This window comes from Candoia aspera, chromosome 7 (assembly GCF_035149785.1).
Source record: "Candoia aspera isolate rCanAsp1 chromosome 7, rCanAsp1.hap2, whole genome shotgun sequence".
In the NCBI taxonomy this organism is placed as follows: domain Eukaryota; kingdom Metazoa; phylum Chordata; class Lepidosauria; order Squamata; family Boidae; genus Candoia; species Candoia aspera.
In genome coordinates this window covers 45,905,243-45,917,755 of record NC_086159.1, presented here as the reverse complement: position 1 = coordinate 45,917,755, position 12,513 = coordinate 45,905,243, and the positions used below count along the sequence as shown (strand labels likewise).

General features: G+C 36.2%; 1 protein-coding gene across 3 annotated transcripts in view; it reads right to left on the bottom strand.

The window, feature by feature from the left end:
• Positions 1–2,546: 2,546 nt before the first annotated feature.
• PTPRB (protein tyrosine phosphatase receptor type B) overlaps positions 2,547–12,513 on the bottom strand; it is a 76,433-nt gene continuing 66,466 nt past the window's right edge. For 2 of the 3 annotated variants that reach the window (XM_063309130.1, XM_063309127.1), the window contains 6 exons: positions 10,878–11,000; positions 10,017–10,180; positions 9,646–9,781; positions 6,442–6,562; positions 2,759–4,751; positions 2,547–2,725 (listed from right to left, as the gene is read on the bottom strand). In XM_063309130.1, the coding sequence (XP_063165200.1) occupies positions 4,729–4,751; positions 6,442–6,562; positions 9,646–9,781; positions 10,017–10,180; positions 10,878–11,000 (567 nt within the window). In that variant the 3' untranslated portion in view covers positions 2,547–2,725; positions 2,759–4,728. Of the gene's footprint in view, positions 2,726–2,758; positions 4,752–5,187; positions 5,513–6,441; positions 6,563–9,645; positions 9,782–10,016; positions 10,181–10,877; positions 11,001–12,513 lie in introns of those variants that run through there. The other variant, XM_063309128.1, reaches the window with a different exon arrangement.

Sequence of the window (12,513 nt, the reverse complement as noted above, 5' to 3'; positions counted from 1 at the left end):
CAGCAGATAGTAAGGTAAAGGTTTCCTTTGACATTAAGTCCAGTCGTGTCTGACTCTAGGGGGCGGTGCTCATCTCCGTTTCAAAGCCGAAGAGCCGGCGTTTGTCCGTAGACACTTCCGTGGTCATGTGGCCGGCATGACTACATGGAACGCTGTTACCTGCCCGCTGAAGGGGTACCTATTAATCTACTCACATTTGCATGTTTTTGAACCAATTTACAAATACTACAAATTGCTCTTTGCAATCTCCAACTGTCCGAGAGTTTCAAATTCTGCTTTTATGTCAGTTTTTATTGATGTAACTCTTAAGGATTTGCACTGCAGAGTAAAAAGAATATGGTACATTTTAAAACTATGATAGTCTTATATTGGTATTGCACGGAATTTTTTTTAAAACTCCTACAATTAAAAGCTTGTAGTTATAGACTCAGAAATGTGAACACCCACACACACATGTATTTAACTAACATTTTTATGTGCATTAATCACAGTAACAACCAACATTAAAATTCACTGAAGTTAGTGGAAGATGTTAATAATATAAATTTTGTCCAACTTGCCCACAATTTCATTCAGAATCCAAAATCATTTACCGATTGAAATATTTTTGTAAAAAGCCTTTATAAACAGAATTTTATTTATTAACTTAAAGTGGGAATTTTGCAGGACTGGGTTTTTAAGCATGAAAGAAAAATAAATCATTGCTGTTATTGCTGAGTTATTTATAAAAGAAGGCTATTTATATATATTTTCTATATAGCAGAAATGCTTCTCGTAAACGGTGTCCTTCCTATGAATTAAAAGCTAATAAATACTGGATCAGGCATCCTAAATCATACTGATTCTTAATCATTTTTGTGGTTTTTAATCACATACTATTTCCTTTATGAATAACAATATGGTATTTACCAATTAAGTATAGCTCATAAGAAGTTCTGGATTGCTAAATAAAGCTTGTCAAATAAGTTTTATGTTTTGGGACATATGTATAGCTTGATGTGTGCCAGCAGTTTCTTCAGGCCGTATCTATGTTTTGAAAAAGAATCTACTAACATAATTGGGGAATTTGTTGGGCTGAATTTTCCCCCCCACAAAGCTGTGGACTTGTAAAATGGAAACTCTATTTTTTGTGAAATGCTTTATTAAACAATTTTAAAAATCCTATTTTAGTGGCTGTAAAGCAGCGTTCAGTAATCCCTGCATTGTGCTCTACATACACATAGAAGGTAATTTGCACAGCACAGTGGGGTGCTGGATTTTGATGTAAGATTTACATGCTTTTTCTCCCTTATTATGTTATCAATTACTTCTGGAACGCTGCCGATGGATGGAATCAGTCTACTTAATTCTGATGACATTTTTGCATGCAAAAGCATTTTAAATACCATCCATCCTATCATTCATCTGTACTGCATAACTAAGGATGTTCTGTTCACCCTACAGATGTTCACATTTATACAATCACAAATACAACATGCTGAAATGGTTAACATATATGTTGGGAGCCAGAGGCTAATATAGTCTTATTCGTACACATCAGTGTTTCTCAACCTTGCTGGCTGGGGAATTCTGGGAGATGAAGTCCACACATCTTAAAGTAGCTAAGGTTGAGAAACGCTGGTATACATTTTTAATGAGAAAAATTAGAAATGAGGATTGCCTTTCATAATCTCTGATAGATATTGTAAGTAGTACATTCAATCCAGAATGCTTGCTCTCACATCATATATTATTGGATTTGACTGATTACCTCAGCAGAAATAATTATGCCATTATAATAGACACTGGGTATAATTTATACACTACTGTTGATATTTCTTCAAAGCTGCACACTAAGTTGCAATTATATTATTGGTAATGAGTCTCATTTGCTACTTTGCTGGGAAAACAGGTTTGCTGATGAATACAGATCCACTGCCCTCAAAAGAGGCTTAAAGTTTTGATTATTTCTCATTGTCTTGCTATTAAGCCAATCGGGAAGCTGTTAGCATTTTAAATATAACTTCTTTCCAAATGTCATCCTTTTCACTTCTCCTCTGTTGCCGTATGAACACGTTTGATTAAATGCCAGGATTTTTCCCCCTTTGTTTTGCTGTCCAGCTATCATGATTGTAGATCTTTCCTCCTCCCCCACTCCTGAGTTAAAGTGTTTGTTAAAGCTTTGTTATTTAAGCATGTTATTCTTGCATGCTTAAAAACAGCAGCTATGCATGTTTTTCTTGCATGCTTAAAAACAGCAGCTATGCATGTTTTTCTCTGCTTCCAAATATCCCATATGTTTTTGTCCATGCTGAATATGCAGCCATATGAAGTGTGCATAAATGTACTTGGGTAGTGCAGAATTTCACATTTGGAAATTCATACTGAGAATAATGATAGAACATATTCTCCAGTCTTCACTTAGTTTCCTCTACTAAGTGCCATGAAGTAGCTACATGATTTCGTAGGCACGTTACTTTCAGACTGAGAGGAGGAATGATATTATACAGGCCATGATTCAAAATTATATTACATACATATCAAGGATGCCAGACTATAATAAAGGATTAAAGAATAAAATATTGTTACTGAGATGAACATTCAAGCAACCTAGGAGTTGAAAGCAGGTTTATATGAAGACTGAAGCATTTGAGAACTCTGGGAACACAACGGAAGCATTTAATCTATATAAGAAATGTACAGTTTGGGGATTCTGTATAGTAAATTCCAGTTCAGTTTGGGGATTCTGTATAGTAAATTCCAGTTCAGTTTAGTTCACATTTTATGGATGCATTGTGGGAGTTTTCTTTCAGCTAGTCACTGCATTTTGCTGTGGCAAAGCACCTGGTCTGCAAAGTGCTAAAAATGAAACAGCATCTGCTCCATCTGTCTCCTTGGTGACAAGGGGATCGTGCTGGTTCTGAATTCTTTCTTCTCCCCTGATAGACTGTTATTCTAAATTTAACTTTGATTTTTTGTTTTCAGGAGATTTCACCCAGCTGAAAATATCCATTTTATGGATATCTAATTTACACAGCACAAATCCATAATAGAAATCTGTTCAATTTCTAGCATTTTCCATTCAAAGACTCATTCAATTCCATGTTCCAGCCAAATAATTTGAGGGCAGCGTTGTACAATTCTACTATTCTTTTGAATCCTAATACTATTTGAAAACCTGAGAAGTACATTAACTCCTTCAGGTTGATAATTCTAATATTCCAACTAATCAATTTTTTAGTACAATATGTTATTAGGGAAAAATGCTTTCCTCTTAAGATAGAACTTGCTATGAAAGCATCAAACGAACACTAGCAATCAACTATAATATATCTGGAATTTCATGAAAAGAATTAACTGTAGTTGTGTGGTGGGATGATATACAAAGTCGGACATCTTGCTGGAAAGATGGCATACAAATGAAGTAAGTAGGGAAATAAAAATTCAAAAGGAGTTTTGAACATTATTCAGAAAGATCACATCATGGGAAGAAAATGTGAATAAATCCATGTATTGGATTTATTGCATATGCATGCAAACCCAATGTTATCTTCTTTAGGAAAGAAAACCCAATTTGCAATAAATGTTTTAAAATCATAAAATGGCTATTGTTAATTTTTTTTCTGCCTCCAAAACCACTGCCAGCATACTTAGAAATGATGAAGAATAGCTTTTAAATTTTTGTTAGGTTTGTTTTTGTCAGGAAACCCTCTCTTTCAATATTAGATGGTCTTTCATCAGGTTAGGGTTTGATCTTGTATAGTGGCCAAGCTGTCTGAAAAAAATGATCACAGAAAGCTTGTAAGACTTCATACAAAACATCTTATCAGATGTCAGCAGTTGTTTTTTTTAAAATTTGGGAGGGCTGCTTTATGCTTAAAGTCTAGCAGCAAAAACATCTGTCCTAATCCCTAATCCCTACCAGAAAGGGAAAGTTAATTGAGGAGCACAAAATGAGCGCCCCCCCCCCTCCCGCTTTTGGCCATGTTTTACCAAGACACCTGGAGTGGCCCAAGACATACTGGTGCTTGAAGTGAGGATTTCACTCTTTCTCCATATACAAAACTCAGCCAGATGGGCAGTGAAGCCACACCTGCCTGTGAATCTGAGAGGAGGGGCCTGGCTTTGAAAGTAAAGGGAAGATCATGTGGCAGACACAGCTCTGTTGATTCGGCCCCCTTTAACTTCTATTGTTTGAGATTGCTGCCTTACACTGGGTCAATACGAAAATGATATATTGCTCCAGCTATGTGGGCTCTCAATAAGGTTATTAAAGCGAAACCTGGTATTTTCAGAAGTGTAGGAAACCTGACTTTATTGGAGAACTTGAGACATGCAGTCTGTATTTCACATGCATACAACAGATGGCGAGATCAAGATATGAATCATACCTTTGGCTTAAAGGACAATCTGCAAAAAGTTAATCACATTTATAAGTCTTGATACTTTTTCCACATAAGATACTTTATAGGGAATATTTCATTACAATAATTTTAACATAGAAAAATAGTATTATCTGAAGAATAGTATAAACAATATAGATAAAACACATATTTACATATCAAAAATATTTATCTACAACAATATCTATTATATTTAAATTATGTATTTTAAAATATCACCAGACCAATAAATTATACACAGCTTCAAACACGTCTGGCGCTTTTGTAGTGCATAAAATATTTTTAAAACTTAATTTAAAAAACCCTAGCGGACAGAACTGCAAAAAAGCAGTAATCTGTTCAAGCGTTAGTGCCTTGAATAAACAGCATCTGAAACCAAAGGAAAACTGCAATTAGAACCACAGGGAATAGTTTTGTGTCTATTCACAGTGTAAGCCAGTGAATACATTCTTATGAAAGTACAGTAGTAATTGTGTAGACTAAAATATAATTAATTAATGACATAACATCATAAACAATACAGAATTGTATGTGCTTGTAAAAAAGCAACTTCATCTTAGAATAATGGATAAAATATTCAACTTTTTTTTCCAACTACAGGAAAAGGATTCAGCAGAAGGGATTCTTTCTGACATTAACAGATTGTGACAAGGAAAAACATACATACTGATTTCATGCTGTTAAGACAGTTATTATATGCATAGCACCCATACAAGCAGAAAAGATAGATCACTAAAATGGTGGTGTCTTTTGGGTTATCTACATTAGAGATGTCTCCTGCATTCTTTGTCTAAATAAGTCTAAAGAAGTTGACCAAGAAGTCAGCTATACAGAGTTCCCAGGAACTGTGTACACTGTAGGGGATTGCTGCTATAACAGAGAATTTTGAAAGGAAGAATGAAAAAGTATGTGTTTAACATGTCTGTCTGTGTAATGTATATTATGAGGTTAAACACAAAATACTACTGAATTTATAGCATTTTATCTTTCTATAAAGTTCATTAATCTCCTCAGTACAACTCATTGTAACTCAACAAGGCTAAAATAATAGAGGTTCCTGGATGTTTTACAGGATATTAATCAAATAGATTGTGAATATACCACAGGACTGATTATTATCTAGGTCTCTCCTGCAAAGTATAAAATGGGAAGAATTTTAATTCTTCTGTGTGTACCTTCCCACTGGAGCAAGATGTTAAATGTGGAAGGAGGCAAAAGCAAGTCAGTGTTTTCTGTTAGGATGACTTGTTTGTATATAAATACTGTATGTCAGAATTTATTTGCACAATAAAACCTCCAGAAAAGGTAGACTTGGAAGATACCAAAGTGCAGGGATATCACTGCATGAAAAATGGAAAACAAGAAGACTAGTTTAGCTCAACTGCAATATATACATCCTTGAAAGTACTGGATGGTTAGAATGAACCTCTCAGGGTGAGCATCTTTTAAATCAGAGAAGAGCATCACAGTGGTATAAAACTCATCCACTAAATGTTATTGATATCCAGTCACTGAAAAAGTGGGTCATAAATACACACCTGTTTCAATGACACTATACTAATGGACAACCTGGACAGAGAAAATATTCTGTTAAAGCAGTAGATCCAAAGAACCAAATGAAGAAAGAAAGTGTCACACTGAGAACCAATGCACACAATGATCTTGCTTTCCTCCTCAGTCTACGGCAGTTGTTTTACATGACAAGCAAACATGCCAGTAGTTTACAGTGAACAAACTCCCAGCTCTCCCCAACCATGTGGATTTGTCTTCCATTCAACCAGTATTTAAGAAAATGGTATCAACACATGTCTTTCACCAACCTTTTCACTGTTACTGATTTTAATTGGGTTGATTTTACTGTTGTGTTGTTGATTGTTGTAAGCCACTTCAAATGTTTAAACAAACAGAAATATAATGTTATCAGTTTAATAATAGTAATGATACCAGGAAGGAAAGAGAGAAAGGGACAAAATCACTAACCAAGACAAAATATTGATTGAAATTATTTATTAAGCATAACTCTGTGACTATTCTTAATGCTAATTAAATTCATCCTTACCTCTGGGATACTCTGGATTCACATTTTCATATATTGGGAACAAAGGGTTTTCTTGCTCATTGCGTAGCTTTCTTGCCCTTAAGACATCTCTCACACACTGATGTAAATATACATATTGACACTACAATGAAGAAGGAGTATGTATCAAAAAAACAGACCTCTTTCCTTATATACCCTTTAACTCTTAGTGGGTCCATCTCCAACATGTTTAAAGCCTAGTTTATTGGAGAAAGTCCAATCTTACCCCTCATATGTGCACATACTTTATCTGCACAACTGAAGTTGTGAGTGGGGATAAATTTCCTAGTAAAGAATAGGAGTTGCAGGATGTACCACAAAATCCTCTTATATAACATTTGAGAGGGAGACTAACATTCATATGCACTGCATTGGATAGATCATGATAGGTACTCCAGACCCAGTTCTATAGTATTATTGAAATATGAAACAAAGAGACATTGAGTAATTTGCTCCCATCCCTCAGTTTGCAATTCTTTCTAGTATCACTTCTTAATTAGGAAATCCTGGCCTCTTGCTTCAGAAATGTAGAAGTGGGAAGGTCCTAGCAGTGAAGGAGTCTTTGTTGTTTCCTATTCCTTTTTGACGATAACAAAAAAAATATTTTTCTAGTTCCAGCACATTTAATGCTGAATTCTCAATATAGTTTTAAAAAATCATCAAAACCTAAGTTGTTAATATACCCTCTCCATTAATATATTAATTAAGAATAAATTAAAGAGTCCCCCTTTGGGTGGGAAATAGGTGGTGATAAAATTTAATAACTAACTAACTAACACTAGCAGAGGATAGCAGGATTCTAGGGTGACAAAACTAATAAAAACAATCCTCTATATTTGCTCAGCTGATCCACAAGTGTGATCTCTCCTAACTTTTATCCTTAAAATAAGGTTTGTTTATAAGATCTTTTCATCCAGTTTGTCCCAATTTCTCCTAGTTCTCTGTTAGTTCTGTACTAGGTATGTTGATACAAGATGCATGCTTTTCTGTATTATAATCTTCATGCACAATGCATGTATAATTACAGGAAAGTGATGTACAACAAACACAGTTGTCCTAATCAATAATAATGCTACTTGTTAGGATTCTGGCTTAGCATTAATTTCCATAGCATGATTGTTTACTTGTCTTAGGTTACAAATGTATTTTTTCCTAAAAATAGCAAAATCAAATCCTGTATTATAGTTACTGACCAAAATTGTGTACAGCTGGATTGCAACAATTATATGGTATGAAGAAAGAAAGAAAGAAAGAAAGAAAGAAAGAAAGAAAGAAAGAAAGAAAGAAAGAAAATAGAAATTATGATAAAAAGCATAAATATTTACACATTGCTCCTCTGTTTCTTTTAGGGTTTAACTAGTGATATACATTATTATATGACTGAGTCCTCTGTACTTTTCTCCCTTAAGCTTAACAATTTGCCCATCTCATTTTGTTTTCTAATCATGCATAACTTGCCAGGTAGATTGATCTCCTCTTTTCAATGTAAAAAAATGAGCTAGGGCAAGCCCTGCTGAATGAATGAATGAATAAATAAATAGAGCACATTAAAGTGGAATTCTGACCTCGAAGCTTCAAAGTAATAAGCTCATACCTGTGAGCTTCTCTAGCAGAACATCCTACTTGATGTCTGCCTATTTATCAGATGATTTTCTGAGCACTCATATCCAAAGCATATCTTGTCATCTTTTGAAACAGAGTCTCTCTCTCACTAAGACTTCTGTAATGCCCTGAAACAGCAAGCCTATTTCACCCAGGGGAAAAAGAATCCCAACTTATTTGTCTGAAGTATTTCCAGAGTGCCTGTCAATTATTATCCATATAAATGGATAGTGAATTCGGCTTTTTGCCAGAACTGGTGAAAATGGTTTTAGCATCCTTCCACCCATTATAAGGCACTGCGTTTTGTGTGAGATTGGTGCTCTGCTGCTTAATAGTTATGGGGCAATTACTTTCTTCTCAGAGTCAAAAAGTTAAGCAGTTAAGCATCCATATCTGTAATAATGAAGGTATTGGAAATAATAAGTCATAGCTCTAAGTGATGCTGGTGGCATAGAAGATGAAGATCATGAAGAGTATTACCATGGTTATACAAGTTCTCCTCTGATCAATGTCAGGGCTGATTAGACAGTTCCAGGCTTTGCAGCTTTGAAGTCCAGGGATACATGTAACATTCTTTTCTAAGCTGATGATGCAATAAGGGCTGGGTTTTCCATTAGGGGAGGGATCAGATTTCTTTTCTTCTGTTCCTCAACTGTGTTGATCCTACATCACTGCTGTTTTTGTGTAACACCATATCCTAACTCTCAAAATTGTGGAAAACTGTATGGCCAATTTTTGGCAATTACAACTCTGTGTTAGCAGGACAAAGCCATAAAGAGGAGTTTGGGGGTCACATGCTGCCCCAGGATCCCAAAATGTCCACCCCTATATTACAGGAAGTCTCAGGATTTGTTGATGCATGAAAATTGGAAGGGAGGCAGGATCCCAGAGTCTGGGAGAATGAAGGAAAGATATTTGAGAGGGCAAGTATGGAGTCCGTCTGTTAGAAGAGAAAACAAGCAATTTGTGAGGCTAACAGATGAAGGAGGCACAAGCTAGAAGTAAAAAAAAGAGGCAGAGGAGATGCAGGATTGAAGAAGAACTGGTAGGAGGAGGAGGTGGAGGTGAGAAAACTTCACCCAAGACCCATACTAGAATATTTTGTTTTATTGATCTAGAATTGTACATATTATATTGCAAGCTGCTTTGGGTAGGCAGTGGTCCTAAAAAAGACAGGATTTAAATCCATTAAATGTATGCATTAATAAAAGGGTGCTGTTGACAGGAAGTGGGGATACAGTGGACAAGCATAATGGTTAGGTGTGAAGAAGCTCAGTGGAAAAAAGCCTGGAAGCAGAGTTGATGATGGAAGGGGAAAGGAAGTATGAGCAGAAGAGACAGAGGTCTGAAGATAACAGAAGCAGAGAAGTCATAAAATGAAAGATTGGGGAGAACTTGGGCTCAAAAAATTGAGGACAAGTTAGATAGTGAGATGATGGCAGGAAAAGAGTGGAGGCTTAGGAACTGTGGATCAAAGGGGAAAGGGGACACTGGTTTTCTATTATAGATTTGAATGTTATATTTAGCTGGAGATCTTTAGCTATTTTAATAATACTATATTGACATTCTGTATTTAAGGCTTACCTCTGTTTGAACCATGTGAACCCTGTGAAGCCTAAGATCATACACTGCCCCATAAATATCCACAGAATCCTTTGAGTCCAACTGTTGAAGAAGTCGATCCAGTGCAATGAATGTTCCTGTTCTACCAACTCCAGCACTGAAAGGGAAAACAGGAACAATGCCACTCCAGATTATTCCTCCCTGCCTTTTTCCAATGTATTATGCAATTAGTTCAAGCTAAACCATGACTGATATTCCTTTTCATTTTTTTCAATTTATATGATTCAAGATTTGGTGTTCTTGGGAAAGAAGCAAAATCTTCTTGTGGAGGCTTAACATTTTAAAACAAAGGTATTCTTGTATTTTTGAAAATACTGTTGCCCAGCTCATACCTGCAATGTACTATGGTTGGTCCAGCCTGAGGGGTCCGATTGATATAATCTCGTACAGTCCTCACAAACTGAATGAGTGACTGGGTGGTTTCTGGTACACCATGGTCTGGCCACACAGTGTAGTGGAATTGACGAATAAGTCTAGAGGAATCCAGCTGCTCTTCCTATCAGGTCAATAAAACACAAATGGAACAATTAGCCTGGGAAACAGACACTATATAACACATGAATATTTGCTAAGTTTTGGAGAAAAGCTTTTCATAAAGTATAAGTACATGATGGGTGATTTATCTTTGTAAAATGAAAATGTCCAAATATTTCTCAGGCATAATAAACATGTTGAGAAATAAGTTACAGGTTGATCTCTTGAAATATCCATGCTATCACTCCAGTTAGATAGTTGTATATTTTTTCAATTCACAAACATCATTTATCATTGAATGTGTATAAGGAACAGATTAGTAGAACAATATTCAGTGAGTCTCCTCAGAAGGAATCTCAACTGGATTCACTAGAGATCTACTGTATTCCTAGGCAAATGGATATACCTGCCTGCTGGTTAAGCAGGGTTAGACCAGGTTATTGGTTGAGCTAGACACTTTCAGGAAATACTAGGGATATTAGCCAGAGTGGGAATTAAAAAAAATTGTGAAAGAATGCAGTGATGAACCACTTCATACCATATTGCTGTCAAGAATCTATACGGACTGCGTATGAGGAGTCAAGCTCATTTCAAAGAAGATGTTACCTTAAAAGGGTATGGAACTGCAGCCTTAATCTATTATTTTTTCCACATTTAACAATAAAATAAAAAGGTGTATCATCTTTGAAACATGTGCTTAAATAGTTAGAGATACTTACACTGGAAATCTTAAACTCTCTTATTGTCCATTCTGGGAGCACTGATTCAGATAGCATTTGGACTATTAAATCACCATAATATAAGGAATCCTGGTCAAAGGGCCAGTAATGATCACATTTTACCTAGAAATTTGAAAAAAGAAAGTCTGTTTTTAAAATCACAAACCTGTATTAATCAGCAAAAACATAGAATGGCTGTGCCATTCTTCAAAGGGATGCTCCATTTTGCAGAAGGTTAGAGCAAAGTACCAAGCAGTGCTATATCCTTCTCATTTCTAACAGCAAATTGAAGCAACCATGTTGCTTTGCGTTACTCTGCTTCACAGCCCCTTCAACCTTCTCCTTCAGAGCTGGCTAAAGTGTTGGGTGGATTCAGCAAATGTAGTGGGAATGCCTTCTGCTGTCCATCTGGAACCCCCTGAAACACTCCAATGGTCTGCTGGGAATCTTCATCTAATACTGTGGACTATGCCATAGCTCATGCCAAAGTCACTCAGTTTGGGTGGTCACAACATACACCAAAGATACTTTAGGCTGGGCAGTTTTGGTGCATGCTTCAGGAATCCTGGGAGCATTTGGCCAGTGTTAAATGAGAAAGTTCAGGGTTTGTATTGCAAAAGATTGGGGAGGGCCTTTCTCCCATAGCACTGAATTGAAGCAGTTTGAGGCAATGCAAATGGTTTTGCTAATGTGGATCATGGCACCACTCACTTCTATGAAGAGGATCACATTGCTTCCTTGGCCAAATGTCTTTGTTGAAACAAATCAAGTTGCTTTGCACAGGCCTATGAACATGTACTTTAATTTCACAGCAAATTCAGTATAGTTCCAGATACAGATAGTAATGTTTATAGTCAGATTTTCCTATTCTAGAGCAGAATGCACAAGTTACAATTGCAAAATATTTTTCTGTACTGAAATACAGACCACTAAGAAGCAGGAAGGGCCCTCTTTGTTTCAGACCACTCTATTTGTTCAGCAGACACTTTTACGCAGCAGATGGTTTGAATTGATCCAATATGCTATATACAACCATAAGTGCCACAGACATGTATAGCATTAGATAACATGTTGAACATCTTTGTGCCAACATTTCATGGGGTCAAGCAAGATCTACCTTCCTAAGGTAAATGTACCTAATGCTGCATTAAATTGGGCTAGACAGGCAAGGAACATTGTTTAATCATCTTACTTTTTGTTTTTAAGGATCTGTAAGAGGTAATGTGACAAAGCAAGATGTCATTATTATATTAGTAACATCCAGCTCTATTCATCCTTCTTGTCTGGGTCAGATGAAGTGGTGCAGATGTTGAACTAGGCCAAGAAACCATGCCTTGATTCTAATCAGATGGAGGCCTTCTGATAGGTGGTTTCTGTTTCTGTTTCTGTACAGCTTGTTCTAAATGAAAGAGTGGATGTTTAGCCTGGGTAGTCTCTTAATCAAGTCTTGTCATTTGATGTCCAGGAGCTTCAGGAACACTCTGTCTTTTATCAGCTTTGGCTAGTTAACAAGTATAATATCTTCCGCATGATGTTCACCTAGTATAGTTCATGTTCTAATAAGCTTTCCCTTGCTGCTATATATGTTTAACGTGGGCTGCCTTTGACAATAACCAAGAAGCTTCCGCTTGGGCAA